The following is a 21,975-nucleotide window of genomic DNA, read 5'->3' as shown; positions in this document are numbered from 1 at the left end:
AGCATCCTCACTTCCCTGGTATCTAGCCCCTACAGAGCCTGGCACGGGGGTGCCTGGAGGAACTCGGACCATGCCCACCCCTCGGCCACACTCCGTCCCTCCCCGGCTCCCTTTCTTTCTCACCCTCTCTCCCCCTCTGCGTCCTCCAGCTCCAACACAAACTGTTTGCACGGGAAGTCTCCCTCTATGACCCGATTCAGCACACACAAGAGAAAACTGTGGGCGACAGACCCAACGTCCTAACGAACTTGAGTTAATTAATGCTAAGGAAGAAAAGAGGCGCCCTCGCTCTGTTGAATCACGGTTCACTAGCCCTTTCAGTTTGCTGTGGGTGGAGGAAAAAAAAAAGAGGCTTTTTGGTTCAAATATTTTTGGGGGGCGAAGAGAAAACAAAAACACCGCAGAAGGTCCATGGAAGGCGAAGCTGTCAGTACCTGCCCGGAGAAGCAGAGGCGAAAGGAAGGAGCCGGGCAAGGGCTGCCGAGCGTCCTCCCCCTCACTGCTGGCCTGAACAGTTCTGGAAAGAAAGAGAGGGTGAAAGCAAAGGGAGGGGATTATCAATGGCTCCTGGGCCTGTTCAAATAAATCCCTCCAAAAATTATACTGTCAGACTATAAGATACATTTAAAAAAAAAAAAAGCTCAAACCCAACAACCCAAATTGAACAGAGACATGGAAATGTTTTAACAGTGCAGAAAACCGAAGTATGGATGGCAAGAGTACAAAACTTTTAAGTGTGCAGAAAAAAAAAGAAGAGGTGGTAATGGGGGGGGGGCAGAGAGAACAGCTGCAATTTTGCTTTCCAGATGTTGACAGCAAAATGTAATTGGCAAGTAACTTACTCCTTACCATTTCTTATCCTTTAGTCCTGAGATGTTAAAGTCCTATCTCTCTACCTGTCTGTAGGTGGTTTTCAGGTACTCCACACGTGTGGATGGGTCAGGACGCCTCATGGACCACATGCCTGCTAGCTTTTATATCAGCCCGCTGTTTTTTACAAGCCCTCCCACCATTCCTACCAGGCAGGACTGAGCAATGCAGCGGGAGAAATTTTTTATTTAAATTTTTATTATTATTTTGTAATGCATAGGCTTTTCTTTAGCTTTGAGACTGAGACTTCTTTTTTTTTTAAGTAAACTTTTTAACTGAAGCAAGGCATGTATAAAAAGTGCACACATTGTAAATTATACCACTTGATACACTTTCACAAAGTGAACACACCCATGTAACCCCACCCAGATTAAGAAATAAACATTTTCAGCACCACTGAATAAGTCTTAAATTTTTAAGCTATACAGTTCTCATAGTTTATATGGCTTAGAAATACCTCCTGGTTACACCAGTAGCGTCAAACACCTATGTGCGTACATGTGTTATAGAGCAAAGTGTGCTATTCATGTGACCACAAAAATATGTGGCAAACAGAAGCCCTTCTCATCCTCACTGCTGCAGAGTGCTTGTGTGTGTGTGTGTGTGTGTGTGTGTGTGTGTGTGTGTGTGTGTCTTCTCTCTATGCCTGCCCAACTCTGATCCCATCAACAGGGCAACCAACTGTGCAGCGGGTGTAGCAGACTAACAGGGCATGTATGGGGGGACAAACAGGACCCACCAAGCTGAAAGCCAAACAGCCTTAGTGTCTGAGGGGAGCAAGGGCCCCTCCTCTCGCCCTCCTTGCCTGGTAGGCGGGGAATGGGGGGCCTCAGTATGTAGGTCATGAGGGAAAGTGACTCTGCAGAGCCAGGGGTTCCCAAAGGGAGAATGGGCACCCATTGGGACACACTGTCCCCATCCCTGTCCATGACAGCCCTGCAGGGAAGTGAGGAGAGCAGAATGGCATCAAGAGAAGGGAGTAGAGAAAATGAGCAAGCTGCACTAGGCTGGGCCTGGGGTCCTGGGGCGGGGCTGCCTCGGGAAGGGAGGCAGAACCCTGCCTCTGCCTACCCCTTCCCTGGCTCCAGCCCCAGCTGGTTCCCCCCTCACTTTCACTAGCACTAAATTTACTTTATAATTTTAAAATTAAATTTTAAAAAAAGCAGGAAAGAGAAAGCACTGAAGGCAAAATACCTCCCACAGTATCTCTCTAAGGAGGAAAAAAAAGTTTCTGCTTATGTAAAAAGACGAATGAATACAAGGGATCGCTGAAAAGTCTAAGGACCAAATAACAAGGAAAATAAAAGGGAAACACATTTAATGAAAAATACCTGAAGCAAATAAATAAAAAGCTTCCTTTGCAACTCAAAGGCACTTCACAGCCACTGGTGTCTGTGGGCACAGGCCCCTATGCCCATTTCTTGCCCATTTTTCCCACTCCTTTCTTACAGGAAGCTGTTTCTTCCCCAGGTACTTCAGGATCCCCTTTCCTTTCTAAGTGGTCTACCCCACACCTGGGGGAAGGGCTACCGCAGCCACCTCACCTACCACCAGCCCCCTACCACCAGCCCAGAGCTAACTTCTGCAGCCCTGATAAAAAGTCCTTTCCCCAACTCCCACATCTCTCTCGGCCATGCCCAGCCACTGGCCCTGGACCCTGTTCTTCCTTCCCAAATCCAGGCCCTGTGGCCAGTGGCAAGAGCACTCCTCTGGGGCTGGATGCCAGGCCCAGCCCAAGTGGGTTGCCCTCTCCTCTATCAAGGGTACAGGGTTGCCAAGACGGGCTCTCCAGGACCGAATTTTCTTTTCCTATTGCATATGGGGCTGGAAAGAAAGAACTGTTCAGTTTAATTTAAAATATGACAAGGGATCTGAGCCCTCTGGGCAGGCGATCTGTAGAAATATGTGATCCTTTTTAGGGGAGAGGATGCAGAGTAGGCAGTGAGGCTGCTTCCCCACACCCGGGTTTGACTCTCCCACTAGCCCGCCGCCTGGGAAACGCGCCCTCGGCTGGCATCGGGGTACCAGAGCCCGGCTCCTTTCTTCCTTTCTTTCTTTTTTAAAGGGCTCTAGCGCAAACCAGGCAGTGGGTCAGGGCCCAGAAGCGGGGGAGGGAAGAGGAGAGGGCTGTTTCCAACTCGGGGAGAAGAACGACCGGCCGCAAGTTTCCCGGTTTGTGCCAGTTTGGGGATTTGCGAATCAGACCGGAGCGGAGGGAACGGCGGGTGAGAAAAAAAGCCCGCATTAAAAACTAACCAGCTCTGCCGAAAAGCGCGCTTTCCGCCCTGAAATAAGACAATGCCGAATGGAGAGGAGAGAGGAGAGATGAGTTATTTCTCACTCTTTAATTATTCCAATCCTTAGTATTATTTAAAAAGAAAACCATACACATTAGCCAATGATATATTCTAACCCTCAACAAAGCTGGTATTTTTCTCTGATTACAGACTTTGCCGTGGCAAACCCGGGCTCCGACGACAGAGGCAGCGCAGAAGCTCGCTCCTAAATGAGACAATTTTATTAAAATCATAATAATTCCTTGCATTTCTATAGCGCCTTTTCAGTGGCGGACATCCCAGGTGCCCCACGCCTGGGTCTACTAGAGAATCGGGGCGACCGCAAGCTCAGTCGCGAGGCAGGCGAGGCTCGCCAGCTCCACGAAGCGTCACCGGCATGTATTTTTCTTTTTTTAACAGCTTGTTTCTACCATTCAGCCTCTGTCTCACATGCTTTAAAAAAAAAAAAAAGTAATAAAACTCCTTTAAATTAAAAAAAAAAATGTTTTTAGAGAAGAGGGAAAAGACTTGAAGAGTAAGGGGGGAAAAAAAAGCTAAGTGTGGTCTGGCAGCTTGGGGCGGGGGCTGCTGCTGGGATGGCCCGCGTCTCGGTCCAGGGTGCAGAGCGCAGCAGGGTCAGCCGCTGCCCCAGGGTCACCTCCCCCGGCGCAGCTGCAGCGGGCTGAGTCATCCGCACGTGGAAAAGGACCCAACACCATCAAATGAGAAGTCGGGTTTATGACCGGCTTCCGAGGGGACTGGGGACAGGCGGCTTTCTCTGAATGCCCAGGGGCTGCTCTGGCCCCTGGGGTAGCTCGGGGGTCTTCAGTCCGACACCAGCTTCCTCCTCCAACAGGTTAAGTCGGGTCCTCTGGGCGCACACGTTCTTTTCCCACTTTTCTATCCTCTCCCCTGGCCTGCCAGGGAAGTGCTGCAAAAGGGCTGGTAGCAATGGGTGGGGAGGCCTTAACGCCCCACATTCAAGAAATCAGCCCCGAGAGGGAAGGTGGCGAAGATCGAAAGGAACCTGGAGGGCAGGTTTGGGGTTTTTAAGGTTTTTTTAGAGGCTGCGCAACTCCCGCGGCCTGAAAGCAAAAGAGGTGGAAAGAGAAAGCGCGTTTTCTGCCACTTTGTCACATTTCTTCCCCGCGCTCGCTGGAGGCCAAACGCCCCCAAACCCAGCCAACCTTGGAAACAAACAAAAATCTCCCCTGGTAAATTTCCCCGCCTTTACTCCCCAAAGAGAGAAGGCTCAGGGATTGAAGGGGAGGCTCCTTGGAGACTAGGGCTCTAGAGGTGGCGACGCGACGTGGAGGAGAGACCGTCTCCGAATGGACGCCCCCAAGCTGCCCTCGGATTTGGGGGCAGTTAAACCCCAAACTCTCCCAAGCAGCCAAAGAATCACCAATCATCAACATCCCATTCATAGTCAAAGCCCTCGAACGCGCATTATCCTCCAGTCGGATGTCAGGGTGGGGGCAGGAGGAGAGAAACTGAGGCACAGGCGGTCCTGAGCCCCCAACCCCCGCGTGCCTGGGGGACAAAACCAGCTTTAAGGCAAAAATGCCGACATCTGAGCCCTTTTTGGCGGCGGCCTTTGACGCAGCGAATGGTGAACCGGGACAGTCCTCCATGCCCACCAGCGCGGGGTCACTTTTTGGGGGGTAAGTAGGGGGTCACTGTGAGGGGCAGGGGGCGCCCGGCAACTGCGAGCCGCGTCTGCGCAGTGAGGGGCCTGGAGGACGCCACTGGGACCCACTAGAGGGACTACGGTGGCTGGGGGAGATCATTGAGGAGTCTGGCGGTGCAAACGGTTGAAAGCCTGACCTACGCTCCCAGCTTCCCCTCACCTGCACGCTGGGTCCGCGGTTCGCACTCTCCACTCAGCACCCAAGGCGGCTCCGTCGTCGGAGCCACCCTTGTACGTGCTACAGAGCGCGTCTCACATCCGGGGCCTCAAAGCGCCGCTTCCCGCCTTTTCCTCGTCGCGCACGCGCACGCGCACGCGCACGCCTGACTGCGCACGACCCGCTCGTGGCCCGCGGCCCCTTCGCGCCCCGGAACTGGGCCTTCTGCACGGTCTAGGCATGTGCTGTCCTCTTCCACCCCGCAGTGTGCGGTGCAACGGACAGTGACCATCAGCACCCATTTTCCCCGCGACGTGGAAAGCACGCGATCTTCCCTTCTCCTGCCTGGGACCTGGGGAGGCCTCCCCACCACCTCTACCTCCATGATACCCCAACCCCAGTCTCGAGTCAGTTGCAGCGGGTCCAGGAAATGCCACGTGCCTTGAGAACCTCCCGGGAGGCTACAATGAAAGCCCGTGGGCAACGGGCGCCTGTCGAGGGGCACACTTGGCAGGGGAGCTGGCTTGCTTAGGGTACATACACGCACGTGACCTAATGCACAAAGGCAATGGGGAGGGGGTGTTCGTGTCAACATGGGGTGCAGCCCAGCTTCTCTCTTCTAGGGACCCAGAGGAGACGCTGGAGGACCATCTAACTGTCTCCAGCCGGGCTGGGGCATCGAAGAGCAATGACTGGGCAGTGGAGCGTCGGGAGAGTCCCAGCACAACCTCCTACCTCCACTCCTACCCCTCCAAAACCGGGACAGTCCTCCATGCCCACCAGCGGCTTTCTCTGAATGCCCGGCTCACTCCTGAAGTCCATGACGCGCGCAGGGAGCTCGTCTCCACCGCCGGTGCGGACCTGGAGCGAAGGCCTGGGGCGCGCATAGCGTGCGGCCGGTGCTGGACTCAGGGGGGCAAGTGGAAATTTCTCCCGAGGTGGGGTTGGGGGGTAGCATTAAATGGCCTCTTTGTGGCGAACTGCAGGCCGTCACTCAGGATTAATTTAAACAGTAACAGCAAACACACACCAAAAAGCAACGTCTCGCCGCCAGCACCCACCCCCGCGATTGTGTTTCTGGGGCTGCGGGATTCAGCACTGTAGTCCGGCCCTTGAGGGAGGTGAGTCCCCGGTCTTTAAGAACGTGGGACAACTGCAGTGGAGAGGGGGACGGCTGCTCCCGCCTCCCCCCACATCCCTGCCTGGCGAAATGGTTTTTGCAGGTTTGGGTCGAAGCCTAGTGGGGGTGGTAAAATCCAAGTACAAACGAGGAGCGCCAAGAGAGGGGAGCGGTTCTTACATATAAAAAGTATATATAAAGGTACAAATTTCAAATATAAATATAGCACATGCAGGGGCGCCACTGGGCAGCGGCAGTTCTGGGATGTCTCACCTGTGCCCCCAGGGACGTATGGGGAGGCGGGTGTTCCGAGAGGGATGGGGGAGGTGGGAATTAGGCCTCCCTTCCCCGCTGGCTCCCCCAACAACCTGAATGCTACTTTGAAGCCAGATGCCCTGGGCGGCCTGGCAGGTGTGTGACTCATGTGAAACACGCGTGTGCAGGCTGGGAATGTGTGTACCTGCGTGGGCCTGGAGCCACGTGTGTGGGTACTGGAGTGGGCTCACGGACCCACTTAGCAACCCCCACGGGGGCTGGGGCGCGAGTACCTGTGCTCGGAAGCCCCATCTGAGGGAAAGCAGGGGAGTGAATGCTTGTGTTCGGGACCGCCATGTGGTGCCCGACAGGGACGTGTTTACGGTGTGAGTGCACCAGCCAGGGTCGTTGGGTCAGGCCTGGGTACGTATAAAAGCTTTCGATGCCTGATATCTTGATGGGGGCTCCGGGCAAGGGCGTGCTGCGGACTCCGGTGAGAGCGACTGTATGGGATCGTGCTTATGTGCGTGCGCACGTCCGAGTGCCGGACTGGGGTGTCGGACAGGGGCATGCGTGTGCGCGCCCAGGTCCCCTTCGGAGCCGCAGGGCAGGGGGGTGTGCGAGTGCTTGGGCGCGCCTTGGGAGTGGCCACGTACGCCGGGGCCGCTGTCTGGACCCAGCCGAGCCCGGATCTGGCCCCTGAGCGGGCCATGGGGCAGGGCCAGCCGCCCGGCAGGCCAAGGCGGGATGTCGTTGGAGCCCTGTTGGTTTTGGCCAGGCAACTCCAATGGGGGAAGCCCCAGAAGCAGGCGGGGGGAGGGGGAGGGGAAGGGGCGGACAAAGAATTGGAAAGCAAGGGAAAAAAGCGGGTTGCAGACGAGGAAGCACCCTGGACCCCCAAGGGCCCCAGGGGCCGTGGAGGCTGGGGTCTGCCTGGGCCAGGGAGCTCCTGGAGGCCCCTGGGCCCAGGATGGCCACTCCACCTGTGTGGACAGGGCCAGACTGTTGAAGTCCTGAGACTTCTCTTCTCTGTCTTTGAAGACCCCCGGCCCCATTCTACCCACCAAATCCCCCAAAGGACCACAGGCTGCCACCACTGCAGACTACCTCCAGCCACCACATGGCCACTTACACAGTCAAGCCTGGTGCCACTGTACTTGTGGTTGCCCGTCTGATAGCCCCCGCACTGCCCAGCAGTTTTTCATTGCCCACCAGTACCCCACTTGGAGCCAAGTAGCATTGATGGGGAGGGCATGGCCCAGTTTTCCCAGCCAAGGACAGACGGTTTGAACACCCTTAAGCAGGGAACCAGGAGGCCTCCTCCTGCTGTTTCTTGCTCTGGGCTTCTTAGAACCGGGGAATAGGAAGGGAATTTCCTTGGGAAGGCCAGAAGGTGGAGCTTCAGGTGGCCAAAAGGGGGTTGAAAAGCTGGAGTGAACCTGTTTAAGTCTTGCTCACTCCTGGGAATCTGGCTGGGTAATCCCTGCCACCCAGCTTCTAGCCCCATGACCTTGGCACTTGACCTTGAGGCCTCTGTTTCCTCATCTGTAAAACAGGTTACTCATACCTGCCTCGTGTTGCGAGGGTCACAGGAGGTCACGTATGCCCGCCTCCCCCGCCCACCCACCCACCCGCTGCCCAGGCATAATTGCTCTGGAGTCGGTAGCTGTTATTTTTATTGTGAGGAATCTATGGCTGTGACAAGCTGTGACGCTTGGTGTGATCGCGTGAGGCTGGCTGTGTGTGCGACTGTGCCGCTGTGTGTGTGTGTGCGTGTGTGTGACAGGTTGTGTGTGAGACTGTGCGTGGACGACAGATTGTGCCGGTGTGCGGCGGTGCTTGTGACAGGCTGTCACTGCGCGACAGACTGCGGGTGGCGGGGTGTTGCGGGCGTTGACTGTGAGTGGGGATGAGGCAGTGTGTGGGACTGGGACTGGGGGACCCCCGCAAATTTATCTCACTAAGGACCTGGCTATTGTGGGTGAGGAGGCTCTCTGGAACTGCAGGAGGAACTCACTCCAGTTTCCCCTTGGGCCCTCGCTTTTCCATTGCATTCAGTGGGGCTCCACCTGTTTGTAAACCTTGGAGGTGACAGGTCTCAGAAGACCCTGTGACAGAGCCTCTCCTTCGCCTACTGCATCAACTCAAGTGCCCAGCTTCCAGCTTCTTGCTGGGGCTTGGGGGGTCCTAGGAGGGTTGTCAGGGGATTCCGAGGGTGAAGGGCCGCAGGCCTGGCTGGCTTCAGCGAGGGATGCATACCCTGTGCCTGTTTCCCGTGTTTTCCCTGAGCTCCAGGCCTGGGCAGGGCCAGCAGAGACCTGGAGAAGGAAGAAGACGGTTTTGAGGAAAGATCAAGAAAAGCTAGGGGAGAAAGGAACAAAGTGAGGAAATCAGAGAGACGGAAGATCGGAGCGAGCAGGTAACATCAGTGTGGGCTCCTCCCAGGAGAACCCCAAAGAACCCTGAGCTGCTGGTCAGGGCCACCAATCAGGGTGAAAACATCTCACGTTTATGGGGCCAGGACTGGCAGAAATGCCTGCCGACACTGGAGCACTGCTTGTGTACCAGGCCCTGTGCTCAGAGCCCACTTGTAAGGACTCAGCTCTAGGGATGCAACCCTGCCAGGGGAATGAAAACACCCAGGCTTGGCTGAAAAGCATCTGGTATGCTAATCACCATCAAAGCCCATAGCACCCCTTTTTGGATGGGGAAACTGAGGCTGGGGGCCTCATCCAAGCTCCCCCTCAAGCCGTGGAGTCATGAGATTAGAGGACCCCAAAAATTGGAGCCGTGCGTTTTTCCCAGCGTGGCCAAGCCCCACCAGCTGGAAGCATCCCAGAACTCTGTGGGCTGGGGGCAGTGCCGTGTCACCACTCCTGCCTCCTTAGTGTGTCAGTGTGTGTGTCTGTTGCATGTGTTATATGTGTCATGCTTCAGGGCTGTCCTGCAGCTGTCCCTGGTGTACAGGCCACAGGATGATGTGTTCGTCTCTCAGTAGGCAAGGCCTATATGTGTCTGCTCAGTGTGTCTGTGTGTGTGTCTGTGTGTCCATTCAGGGCCAGCCCCTGCCAAAGAGGGGGGAGCAGCATTGGAGCACCCCAACCCCACCCCCCCCCCGAAAGTGTGTCTTTGATACTTGCAGCCTCGGCAGCGAAAAACAAGTTTCCACAGGGCCGCCTTGGGTTGAGGCCAGGCCGTCCTCAAATAACATTTGAAGTTACTTAGCAAACTTTGTTTAGTGCCGAGAGAGGCGCGGGCAGCGGGTGTGGGGTGGGGGGGAGGGCAATAAACCGGTTCCTCCGAAGTCCCTTGCCCCATCTGGGGGCACAAGTGCCCAAGGTGAGGCTCGGTTCCTTCAACCCAGCTCTGGGGAGTGGAAACAGGAATCTTGGAACCTCAGGGAGAAATCAGGGAAGGAGAGAGTTCGGGGCACCCCACAGATGAAGCCTTGCCCTTGCGATGCCAGGGCCTGGGCTTGGGAAGAGATGCCCACCCTGGCCTCCTGGTGGCCCAGATGCCAACACCAGGTACGGGGCAATCAGAAATGGGGAGGGTCCCCACTTTTGCTGCAGTCCTGCTCTGCCAACCTTAAGGCTAAATGAAGGGGTAGATGGAGCGAGCTGGCTTAGAACATGCATCCCCCTAACCCCAGACATGCACACAAGAGCTCAGAAACCCCCTGATGTCCACATGCCCAACCCCCACCCCCAAATTCCCATTTCCAGGTCCCAGCCCCAGGCAGCGGAGAAGGCCCAAGAGCCAGTAATGGCGGTGGATTTGGAAGTGAGGTTGGCGCCTATGGGAGGGGGAGGGGGAAGAGATGCCAAAAATGGTGAGCCATTACAGGCGAGCAGGCCAGAGAGGGAGGAAGGGAGGGAGCAAGCGGGGAAGATGGAAGCCAGGCGGGCATCCTCTCCTAGCTGCAAAGGGGCAGCGGAAGAGGCAGCCCAGCCCTTCCAGGGAACAGGCATGGGGGATGATCCCCAGGTGGCACAGGACAGGCAGGGGCCTGGAGGCGCTCAGCACTTCCCCACCCCCACCTCAAGCTTCGAAATGGAGACTGGCAGCAGCAGCCGCTCGGCTCTGCCCGGGCATGGGGTGGGGGTGGCAGGCAGGCAGGGCGCCAAACCAAATGCCACCAGGCTGGGCACGGTGGTTGCCAGCCTGCAGTGCCGACCCCGCCGGGCCCCAGCCCAGAGCTCTCGAGCCTGGAGCTTTGGGGGTGGAGAGAGTCTTGGGCCCTGGTGGGAGTTGAGGGACTCAACAGGCAAAGCCAGATACCCCCAAGAAGAGGGAAGATCCCCAAGACCCTGCAAAGATGGCGCAGCCTGGTACTGCCAGGGTGACAGGCTGGGGTAAAAATAAACCCGGCCCGCCCCGAGGGAGCTAAATTGAGGGGCCCAGGTGGAAGTGCCACTCTGGGCCACCAGCTGCCCCCGCCCCATCCCCCAGCTCAGCGCAGCAGGGTTGCGAATACTCAGTGCCCATCAAGCCCCATTTTCTGTACAGGAAAGGCCTCAGCATCTCGTCCCCAGATCTTGGGTGGGTACGGTATAGCGTTTCCACAAATATCGATAATAGACGACCTCAGATTGAAGAAAAGACAGGCAACATGGTCTGGGCAAATGGTGGGCATGCCATGCTCAGCCACCAACCCCGACCTCCAGTCTGCCCCTTGGAGAGAGAAAAGGGCCCAGCAGGCAGTACTTGAGCTGTAGCAGGGCAATGTTCAAAATCAGCGCCTCACCACGAGGCCTCCCCGCCCATCTCTGCTAAAACCACAACTGCCCAGCACTCCCGAGGGCCCAGCCGACTCTGTTCTCCCCACAGCACCTAGCACTGTCTTAAGGACTGGACACTCCCTTGCTTATTAGGTTCACGGTCTGCCCTCCCACCGGGGCTGGCATCTTTGCAGATTTTGCTCCCTGCCGAACCCCCGGGGCCTAAAACAGAGCATGACACCCAGGAGGTGCTTGGTAAATATTTGTGGAAGGAATGCACAGGACCCTGGCTACACCCCCAGCATGTGGGCTCCGGCTAGGTGCCAGGCAACATGTGGAAAAGGACGTTTGGCCTTTCAGGGGTGAGGGCAAGCCTGGCCAGCAGGAGTGTAAAGGGGGTGAGACCACCATCCACCTTTATTCTGAGCCCTGGTTGGAAGAAGATCTGAAAGTAAGAGTGGTAAGGAAGGTTCAAGGGCCAACCACTGGGGCATACTTCAAATGGGACTGTGAGGGCATGCAGGCCCATTCTGAAATTTGGGAAAGGCCAGAGAACAGGCTGTAATCCTGTCCCATCGGCAGGATTTAGGGTGGTGACGATCTTGGAGAAGGAGCTCAGCACTCTTGACCCTGGCACTGGATATCTCTACTCTGAGTCTCAGTTTTTCATCATCATATCAGAGCAGTTATTTCACATGAAGCACAGCTTTAAAGCATGTACTGTGAACCAATTTCTCAGATCCTTACCACAACCCTGCTTCCTAGATACAGAAATTGAGACCCAGAGAGGTTAAGCACCTTGCCCTAAGTCACACAGCTAGTGAGTGACAGAGCTGGGAGTCAAACCCAGGAATCTAGCTCTGCAGGCCCCACGCTCCTAATAACAGTACCTGCTGAATGCAGAATTTGAGAAGACAGGCTGGGAAGGCACTTAGCAAGGGCGCAATGCGGCAAGCACACAGTTCACATTAGCCGTTGCTGTGATTTTTAGGACAAACATGTATTTTGCTATTATCCTATTTCCTTCTATCATTCTATTTCTATTTCCAACCACTGTCTCTTCTGTCTTTCTCTGGGGTCAGAACTGGGGAGTCAAAGGCCAAAGGATTACTGAGACAGCCCCACGGAGGACAGGAGCCTCAGAACTTAGCTTTGTTGGCTGGGCTCAGTGGCTCATGCTTATAATCCCAGCCGACAAGGGCGGATCACTTGAGGCCAGGAGTTTGAGACCAGCCTGACCAACATGGAGAAACCCCATCTCTACTAAAAATACAAAAATTAGCCAGGCGTGGTAGTGCACGTCTGTAATTCTAGCTACTCGGGAGGCTGAGGCACAAGAATTGCTTGAACCCAGGAGGTGGAGGGTGCAGTGAGCCAAGATCGCACCACTGCACTCCAGCCTGGACGACAGAATGAGACCCTGTCTCTAAAAAAAAAAGGGGGGGGGCAGGGCATGGTGGCTCAAGCCTATAATCTCAGCACCGGAGGCTGAGGCAGACAGATCTGAGGTCAGGAGTTCAAGATCAGCCTGATCAACATGGACAAACCCCATCTCTACTAAAAAGAGAAAATTAGCAGGGTATGGTGGTACATGCCTGTAATACCAGCTACTCGGGACTCTAAGGCAGGAGAATTGCTTGAACCTGGGAGGTGGAGGTTGTGGTGAGCCGAGATCGAACCATTGCACTTGCACTCCAGCCTGGGTAACAAGATCGAAACTCCGTCTCAAAAAAAAAAAAAAAAAAAGAGCTTAATTTTGTCCCCATCCCTTCTCCTGGTGGCTGCCAGGAGCAAGGAGGTGAGGGTGGAGCCCTCAGCCACTGAGTCTAGAAGACTCCGGGTGTCCTGAGCAGGGATGGGCATGTGGCTGTCCAGGCTTGGTCTCGCCCCAGCCTTCTACAAACCATGGCAGGGATTCGGGGCTCCCAATTCTATCCTGAGAAGTCAGGGTGCCCGTAGCTGCTGCGCAAAGACAGCTGGTTGTGGCTGACAAGCAGATGGGAGATGCCACTCAGGGCAAGTCTCATCTCTCAGGCGCCATTTCCAACTACTGCCAGGTGTGGCCCAGGTGCAAATGCATGTGGGGGGTAAGTCTTGTCCCCGTGTGCTGGGGTAACACTGGACTGTATACATGCCAGGCCAGCTGTGCTGGGGTTTGGTGGGGGAAAGGGGTATAAATATGACAATGCCTGGGTCCTGGTGACGGAGAGTGTGTGAGTATGTATGACACTGTGTCAGCTGGCTTCTTGTTTGGGTGTGACTGTGTATGGGGGTGCATGTGTAATGGGTGTCAAGGGTAAGCTGTGCCTGTGTGTGTTATTGTGTGTCTGGGGATGCATGGCAAGGTTTCCAACCTTGGCACTACTGACATTTGGGGCCGGATCATTCTTTGTGATCAGTGGGGTTTGTGGGGGATGCATTGTAGGGGACCGAGCAGTGTCCCGGGTCTCCACTCAGTAAATGCCAATAGCACACCCTCCACAAGGGTGACACCAAAAATGATTCCAGGCCGGACACAATGGCTCGTGGCTGTAATCCCAGCACCTTGAGAGGCCGAGGCCAGAGGATCACCTGAGCCCAGGAGTTCAAAACCAGCCTGGGAAACACAGCCAGACTTCGTCTTTACTAAGAATAAAAAAATTAGCTAGGTATGGTGGTGCTCGCCTGTAGTCCCAGCTACTTGGGAGGGTGAAGCGGGAGAATTGCTTGAGTCCCGGAGTTCAAGACCAGCCTGGGCAACATAATGAGACTCTGTCTCTACAAAAAAATTAAAAATTAGCCAGGCGTGGTAGCATGCACCTGTCTCCCTGCTACTCAGGAGGCTGAGATGGGTAGATCACTTAAGCTTGGGAAATCAAGGGCTGAGTGAACCGAGATTGCACCACTGTGCTCCAGCCTGAGCTACAAGAGAGAGTCTGTCTCTAAAAAAAAAAAAAAAAAAAACGTTTCCAGACATTTCCCAATTGGCAAAATCACTTCTGGTGACACTGGGTTAGGGAGCGTGTGGGATGTTTGTGTGTCTGAGAGTGTGTTATGCATGTGCATGTGCCTGTGTGTTCGGTGGTGTGTGCGGGTGTATTAGTTCTCATGTGTGTCTTTCGGGTGCCTGACATGATGACTGCGTGCATGTGCTGTGTGTTTCTAGCTGTGCCTGTGGGTCTGAGCGTTTGTGAGTACTTGACAGTGGCAAAGCCTGTGTCTGTGCTGTGTGCTTCACAGCACATGTGATTGTGTGACTGCGCGTGTCCTGTCTGCACCCACGTGCACGTCCCTGTGCGTGTAATGCCGCATCGATGTGTTCGGGTGTGGCCAGGTGCCTGTAGGTGTCTGTCAGTGAGGGGAAGCTTCTTTGTATGGGGACGCCTGTGTCTGTCTGATTGAGGGGGGTACAACATGCCAGTGTGTGGCAGTGTGATTCTTTGTGCCCGCATGTGCCAGTGAGAGTGTATGACTTTGAGATGGACCCGGAATAAACCCCCCCACTCCCCAAGCTGATTTGACCGAAGCTGATATTTGGACGGAACCACCTGGATAATTTGGCCCCCATCCCTAGCTCCTGCCTGCCGTGGACTAAAAGGCCCAGGGGGGTCGGGTGTACCTCCACGCCATCCCTTCCTCCAGCCTGGCTCACACAGATTCAGGTGGGGACAGACAGATCCCCGCTTTTGCCCGATCTGTGCCAGGAAGGTTGGCACCGAGCTTCAGCTGAGGGGGCAGGGTCCTCGGTGATGGTGGTGGGCACTGCCCCCTGCCCACTGCTGGCCACCACCTCCAGCTCCCCTCAGGGTGGGGCCCAGTGGGGGGAGAGCTCCCCAGTGCAACCCCGGCTTCCGATTGGCTGCAAAGCGCCGCAGTGCCCGCTACCCGCCTCCCCTCCCTGGCTGGCGCAGCCACATCGGTAGTGGTGGCAAACGCAACTTGGAGTTCTGGGCACAGCTGCGCCTCACAGAGGCCTGCCAGCCCCACCAGAAGCCAGACACCCCAGCTCCATGCCCCCGACCCCTCCCTGCCCACCCGCCCCACCGGGCAGCTCAGTCACCCTGCCCGTTGCCTCCCTCTGGCTGCCAGGCCCTGTCCACCCTGCTCTCTCACCCGCCAGGCCTGTGCCCCCCTGGCCAAGCCCACTCAGGGGGCCCAGGCCCCTGCACGAGGCCACTCCCGCCCTCAGAGGGGCTCCTCAGGAGGGGGAGGCGGTGAGGAAGGGGGGGGTTGGGGAGCTAGCCCTTCTTCCTTTAGTGAACGCGCCCAGAGCTGGAGCCAAAAATCGAGGAGGAGAGATATTCAGACGGAGCCAAGACGCGTTTGGCAGGAGGAGAGAGAGGGAGAGAGGGAGCGGGAGGAGGGGAGGAGGGAAGAGAGAGGGAGGAAAGAGAGAGAGAAAGGGGGAAAGAAGGGGGGACCTGAGTTTCCAAATCCGCGCCCTCAGAGCCTTGGAGGGATGGCAGGTGGCCCAGGGGTGTGGAACCCATGACCCGCCTGGCTGTGGGGGCAGTGGGGATGGTGGGCTCAGGCCCACAGAGACAGCCGGACACCCAGCTGGCCAGGCTAGAACGGACACAGGCAGAAGCCAAGATCAATGTGCGCTGGGCAGACAGAGGGAGGCCTGTGGGCGGCCCCAACACACACCCGCACCTCACCACCGCACAACGGGCTTCTGTCCACGCCAGGCCAGGGGCATGGGTGGGGCCCCCAGCAAGGCCACCGCGGCCGCGAGACCTCATGGGAAGGGACTGAGCTGCCAGCCCACTCCCAGCCACTCGCCCAGCCGGCCATATCAGGCATCTCACATGGTACTCAGAGGCCAAGGGAATGCCCGGGAGAGGGGCCCGTGGGGTGAGACCCACAGTGATCATCACAGGGACAAGCCCAGGAGGCACAGTGATCTGATGGTGGTGACACCAGAGACACGTGCATTGACATGTATGTGGACACAGGTTGACACGGACAGGCCAACACGTGTGTGAGACACACGGATACACTCTTTGCCGTGACGCACAGACACCCAGAAAAATATTGCTGTAGATGTGACGCATGTCGCCAGGACACTGTCACTCCAGATACAAAGCGCAGATACAAAGATGGCGACCAGCACACTGATACCCGTTGACGTGCACGTCGCCACCGTGACACGAAAATGACATCCGGCATGCCGACATGCATGGTGGCACACTCCCCGACCCCTGCCACCAAATACACAAGAGACAGGGTGTGCGATGATCCGTGGAGTCACATGCAGGTAGCACCCAGTGATGGACACTTGGAGATCTGGAGACACATGAGGGACCGGGGCAGACACACAGACATGCGAGGGAAAATGGTGGCTCTGAGGCCTGATATGCCGATTAACAGGCATGCTGATCTGAGAGAACCCAGATAGTTCCACACAGCTGTCCCCCTGGCCCACTCGCCCTCGCATATAGGGGCTTTGGGGGCAGGAAAATGAAGACATCCCCCTCCTTTCCCCCACCCCAGCTGGGAGGGAGGAGACAAAAGGCCCATCCTCAGCACTGGGTTGGAGAAAGTGCCCAGCCTCCCCTATCTCTCTTGGTCCAGCAAGTCCCCAGATTCCAGCTTCACAGGGATAGGGGAGACGATACCTGGGCAGATGAAAAAGGCCAGGCTCCCTGTGGGTTAGATGGGGAGGCCAGCCCTCCCTGTGCCGTCCCTCCCCGTGGGTTAGATGGGGAGGTCGGTGGACCATGGGGGCATTTTGCCCACAGCCACGGCGCCACAGCCAAACGCCCAGCATTTCTCCCACCCACAATGCACCAAGTGGTGGGATCCAGCCAAGTGCCCACATAGGGTCCCACACACTTGTCCTGTCTTCACGGCAGGTCCAGGTTATAACGCCCAGGTGCAGATGCAGAAATAGTTCTGGAGCTTTGGGAACGTCCCTGAAGTCATTATCTAGATGCACCAGGTCTCTTTGTCTCATGTACATTTGGATAAACACATACTTTTTTTTTTTTTTGAGACAGAGTCTCACTCTGTCACCCAGGCTGGAGTGCCGTGCAGTGGTGCTATCTCGGCTCACGGCAACCTCCGCCTCCATGGTTCAAGCAATTCTCCGGCCTCGGCCTCTGTGTAGCTGGGATTAAAGACTCGCGCTACCATGCCCAGCTAATATTTGTATTTTTAGTAGAGACAGGGTTTCATGTTGGTCAGGCTGCTCTCGAACTCTTGACCTCATGATCCACCTGCCTCAGCCTCCCAAAGTGCTGGGATTACAGGCGTGAGCCACTGCACCCGGCCCACACACATACTCTTATACCAGGACTCGGGTCCCCCAACGAGGGCATCTGGTCCTCATGGAACAGAACAGGCCTCGGTTCTCCCCTCCTGCCCCCCACCCTTCCCCACCATCCCCCACCATCTCTTCCCTATCTTGAAGCCCTGCCACCCTCTGCTTAGCCTATAGGCCCTCATCCAAAGGTAAAAGAGCTGGGCCATGAGCAAGCACCCATCCTTCAAAACTCTCCTCGTGCCTCCTCCTCCTCCAGGCAGCCCACTTGGATATATATGGTTGGGAGGTGCTCAACCCTGTCTTCTACCCCTCAGAGGCATCCCTCTCAGCTGGAAGGGTCCAGGAGGTTACAACCAACAATTGGCAACAATTTCCATTTCTGGAGCACACACTATGTGCCAGGCACCATGCTGAGCCTAAGCACAGCCCAAGAGATAGACACTGGTTTTGCCTATTTTACAGGCCAGGAAAATCTTGTGCTTTAGGTTTCGAGATTAGAAGATGCGGAGCTGGAGCTTGAAGCGGTTGCTGTCTGACCACAGAGCCTAGCCCTTGACCTCTGCTCCCGAAGCCTCCATCTGGAAGCTCTTGAGGCTACATAAGACATTCCAGGCCCTAGGGAGACTGGAGCACCCCGTTCCCTGCAGAATCCTCTGTGCCGAGCTCAGCCCAACATCCAAACATCTCAGGAAGCCCCCGCTCATCTCATGAGCTACCCCATCCCGGCCCACACCTGGGCACACCTCCCACCCCAGCAGTGGGCATGAATCGGCAGGGCCAGGGCCAGAGAGAAAATGCCAAGTGCCATGGAAACAGGGCATCAGGCTGGAGAAGGGACAGAGAGCGATAGCTTCACAGGGACAAAGCGGTGGCCACAGTGACCCAGAGAGAAAGCTGGGGGAAGGTGGCATCAGGGAGGCCCCAACCATCCCCTTCCCATGGAAAGAGTGTGTGGGGAGCTATCCAGACACAAAAATACAGGAACATTCACTGCTCGTGTGGCTAGGAATATGGGTGGAGGTCGCTGCGTGTCTCACAGCGGGTGTATCCCTGTGTGCGCCCATGTATGTCTTTGTGTGTGTCAGCAAATGTCGGCATGTTTGTGTGTGTATCCCTGTGACAAGGAGGGGGAAGCATGCATCGGTGCCTATCTCCGTGTGTGTGTGTTTGAAAGGTATTTGTGTACACACCTGGGTGAGCCAACTGCATTGTGTCTCTGTGTGAAGATGTGAATCCATCCATCCGTCTGTCCGTTCTTGGGTCCATGCAAGCGTGTGTGAGGGTGAACACACATTTGCGTCTGCCTGTATCCAAGCGTGTGCTGAGGGCTCCATGAGTCTGGGAGGTGTCGCGGTCTCCGTGTGCCTACGTCGCCATGTCATCTTGAGGGTTTTGTGTTTATGTGTACACTGGGGATGGTTGCGAACACAAGTCCACGGTCTCCTGTGTCCATACACGTGTTAAAGAGGCACTGCTGTGTCTCTAAGCCTATGCCGATATGCACGTCCCGTTTCAAGGGGTGCATGTGCGTTAATGTGTGTGTGTGTGACAGTGTGGACACAAGTCCCTGGTTTCCTCTATCCGTAGGCCTGTAGGTTTGTTGACGGTCCTGTGTCTGGACATCAGTGTGAACAGGACGATTACATCCTCATCTTGGCGGTGACGGTGGTGTACATGAGTCCACAGCCTGGTTGTGTCTCTGTTTCTTGGTGGGGTCGGGGTGGTGAGGGGGGTCCATCCATTCACCCCTACCACCCCTCTCTCCACCTGAGACTCAGGCCTGCGGCTGCAATGGACTCCAGCAGCTCCAGCAACCGCCCCGCCCGGCCGCCCTGGATTTCTATGCTTTTTCTAGAAGGAGATTTCCCCCCGCCCTTCCCCCTCGCCCACAGTACCTTTCCCCGCCAGGGCCCCGCTGCTCCAAGCTCGTTCCTGCTCAATCATTTATTGACTTTAAAATCGAAGCCAATTCTGGTTTGAAAAAAAGAAAAGGGAGAGAGAGAGGGAAAGGGAAAGAGAGAGGGGCAGGCCAGAGAGACAGAGAGAGTCCGAGACGCCAGTGGAGGGGGGAGCAGAGATGGGGCCAAAACTGGAATCAGAGACAGAGACAGAGACAGTCAGAGATATACAAAAGGACAGAGATGGAGAAAGAGAGATGGAAAAGGGCAGAGTATGCCAGAGACCAAGAAAAACAGACCGAGAAAAAGACAGCAAACGAAAGAGGTTGTCAAAAAAACAGAGACCAGCAGGGCAAACTATAGAAGCAGAAAGATTTGTGAAAACAAGAGATGCGGTTGTCAGGGAGGGGCAGGCCAGACTCCGCTGACCAGCCGGCAGCAGCCACCCGCCCAGAGCTGAAGGGTTTCCCTGCCCACCATGCAGGGCTGGCAGCCTGGCGACACTGTGCCCACTCCCCTCTCCAGCCATCCTGGCACACTGGAGCTGTCGTAACCTGGGCCTACAGTCACATGGAGCCAGGCACCGGCCATCACCCTGGGTCTAGTGGCCACCCCAGCCCCTTCCTAGCCGTGTCACCAGCGTATCTGCGGGCATTTTCTCTCCTGGTGTGCTGTGAAATCTGAGGGGCGGGTGTCTCACCCAAGCCATGGGGGAGTAGGCTCAGATGTCTGGCATGCTTGGCATGGGAGCCAGGCTGGCAGCCTGGTGGGCAAGGGGCTGCTCAAGCGTGGGGTCTTGGTCCTGCTAGGCCCCAAACGTCGGCCACACAGCCCAGCCAAGCATAGCACCAAAGACAGCCACGGCTCAGACACCGCTGGGTAGGCAGTTGTCGTGAGGGGCGCCTAACATGGCGTGGCCGTGGAACTGGGGGTGCAGATGTGGGGGTTCCCCACAGTGTTCAGCATGCTTGGTGGCACCTGCATGCACACTGCGATATGTTTGCATGCCCGTGCGCCCTCACCTACATGTTACTTGGGCCCACTTTCTACAGGAAAACCCGCTGCCTGGGCCATACACTCGGCCATGCCACGCAGGCCTGCCCATGGCCAGCCCACAGGGCCACACACAGCCTCTAGATTGATTCACACATGCATACACTTGCACCTGTCCATACAGGAGCATGGTGTGGCCACAGCTGACACACACCGAGACAAACCCCTCGTCCCCTGACACCACTGCATGTTCCCGGCATGACCCAGACAAAGTACCAACCATACCCATGTGGACTGCCACTGTAAGCTGTGGACACACTTGGCACATGGCTGACAGGGATCAGGCTGGGAAGAGGCGACAATGAGGACCTGAACTAGAGAACCCCCACATGCAGGCCTGGCTGGCACACAGAGCTAAGCAGCCCCCAGATGTCCCCTCTTCGGACACTGTTACCAGCTGTGGCCTGGCCCTGCAGGCCATGCTGTTACGGCCACTGTGGGATACTGGGCAGTTCCTGCGCCCTCTTAGAGCCTCACGCCACAGCCGGAGGAGAGTGGGGTGGCCCGACAGGCATCCTCGCAGCTTTTGCCGCCGCCGTATGCTGCGCAGGGAACTTCGCTGGAGGCGGGACGCGCTCTAGCAACGTGCCAAGGTCGGCGCTGTTGTGCCTGAGGCTGACCCGACGGTGTGGCCATAGCACGGTCGGCTGTGTCCGCGGCTGCCTCCCGCCCCTCCCGCCTGCAGGCGACAGGACGGGATTCCCCAGGTCTGCCGAGTCCATTCCGCCGCAGCCCGGGTCGCTAGGGCCAAAAAGTTTGAGCCGAGGAAAGTTTGGGGGTGGGGGCGCTGAGGCTGCAACGTCCAGGGTCGGAGAGGCGCGGCCACTGCTGGCAGCGCGCCCGCCCCTCTCTCCCCTCCCCTGCCCCTCCGAAATTTGGGAGCCCCGCCATTTTCTTAGCCCCGCTCCCATGTGAGGCCTGAACAAAGACTTTGGGGAGACGCCCGGGCCGCTCGGCCCGCCCCAGGCACCCCAACCGCACGCAAAGGCCGCCGCCACGCACGCCGGTCACTGCCACCCTCAGGAACCGCTGCGCCAGCCCCAGGAAGCGCCGTGGGACCGAGTGTCCCCTCTGCGCCCTCGGGACCACCTTCTTGCCACTCCGTCACCCCCGGAAACACTGCCAGCAGCCACGCTGCTGGGTGAGCGCTACAGTAGCCCACAGGTCAGCCGGATTCCCGCTGCCCCTCACACCCCAGTCGAGTGCACACGCACACACACACACACACACACACACACACATGCACGCAGACGCACTCCCGCCTGCGCTCCAGGGCAGCGCCACGACGCAGCTGGCCACCCCTGGAGCCCCCAAGAGGAGTCCGCCCGGTGGCCGGGGTCGCACGCGCACGGTGACGCCCGCACGCGTGCCCAGGCTCCCCGCGGCACAGCCTGCACCCCTCGGCGGCCCGCGGGCTCTCGGCCCCCCCTCCCCGGCCGCCGCGCGCCCCCTCCGCCCGCCCGCGCCGCTGGCCGGCCTCCCGCGCCCGCTCCCCTCCCCCGGTCGCGCGGGGGCGGCGGCCGGTACCTGGGTGAGGCAGTACGGGGAGTACATAGCTGGGCGCCCGGGCGGGAGCGCGGCGGCTGGCCGCGGCGAGGGGAGGCCCGGCAGGCGGCGGCCGCGCTCGGGCTCGGGCTCCGGCTCGGCTCCTCCGGCCTCCGCCGCGCTGCGCCCGCCCGGCCCGCGGCCCC

At 57.2% G+C, this 21,975-nt stretch overlaps 1 protein-coding gene across 1 annotated transcript in view; it reads right to left on the bottom strand.

Annotated features, from left to right (window-relative positions):
* NFIX (nuclear factor I X) overlaps positions 1-21,908 on the bottom strand; it is a 102,510-nt gene extending 80,602 nt beyond the window's left edge. The window contains exon 1 of the mRNA XM_032265728.1: positions 21,812-21,908. Within this exon, the coding sequence (XP_032121619.1) occupies positions 21,812-21,838 (27 nt within the window). The 5' untranslated portion in view covers positions 21,839-21,908. The remainder of the gene's footprint in view (positions 1-21,811) is intronic.
* Positions 21,909-21,975: the final 67 nt, after the last annotated feature.

This window comes from Sapajus apella, unplaced genomic scaffold (assembly GCF_009761245.1).
Source record: "Sapajus apella isolate SASKATOON/1434 unplaced genomic scaffold, GSC_monkey_1.0 scaffold152, whole genome shotgun sequence".
Taxonomy (NCBI): Eukaryota; Metazoa; Chordata; class Mammalia; order Primates; family Cebidae; genus Sapajus; species Sapajus apella.
This window is presented reverse-complemented; position numbering and strand designations above follow the sequence as displayed.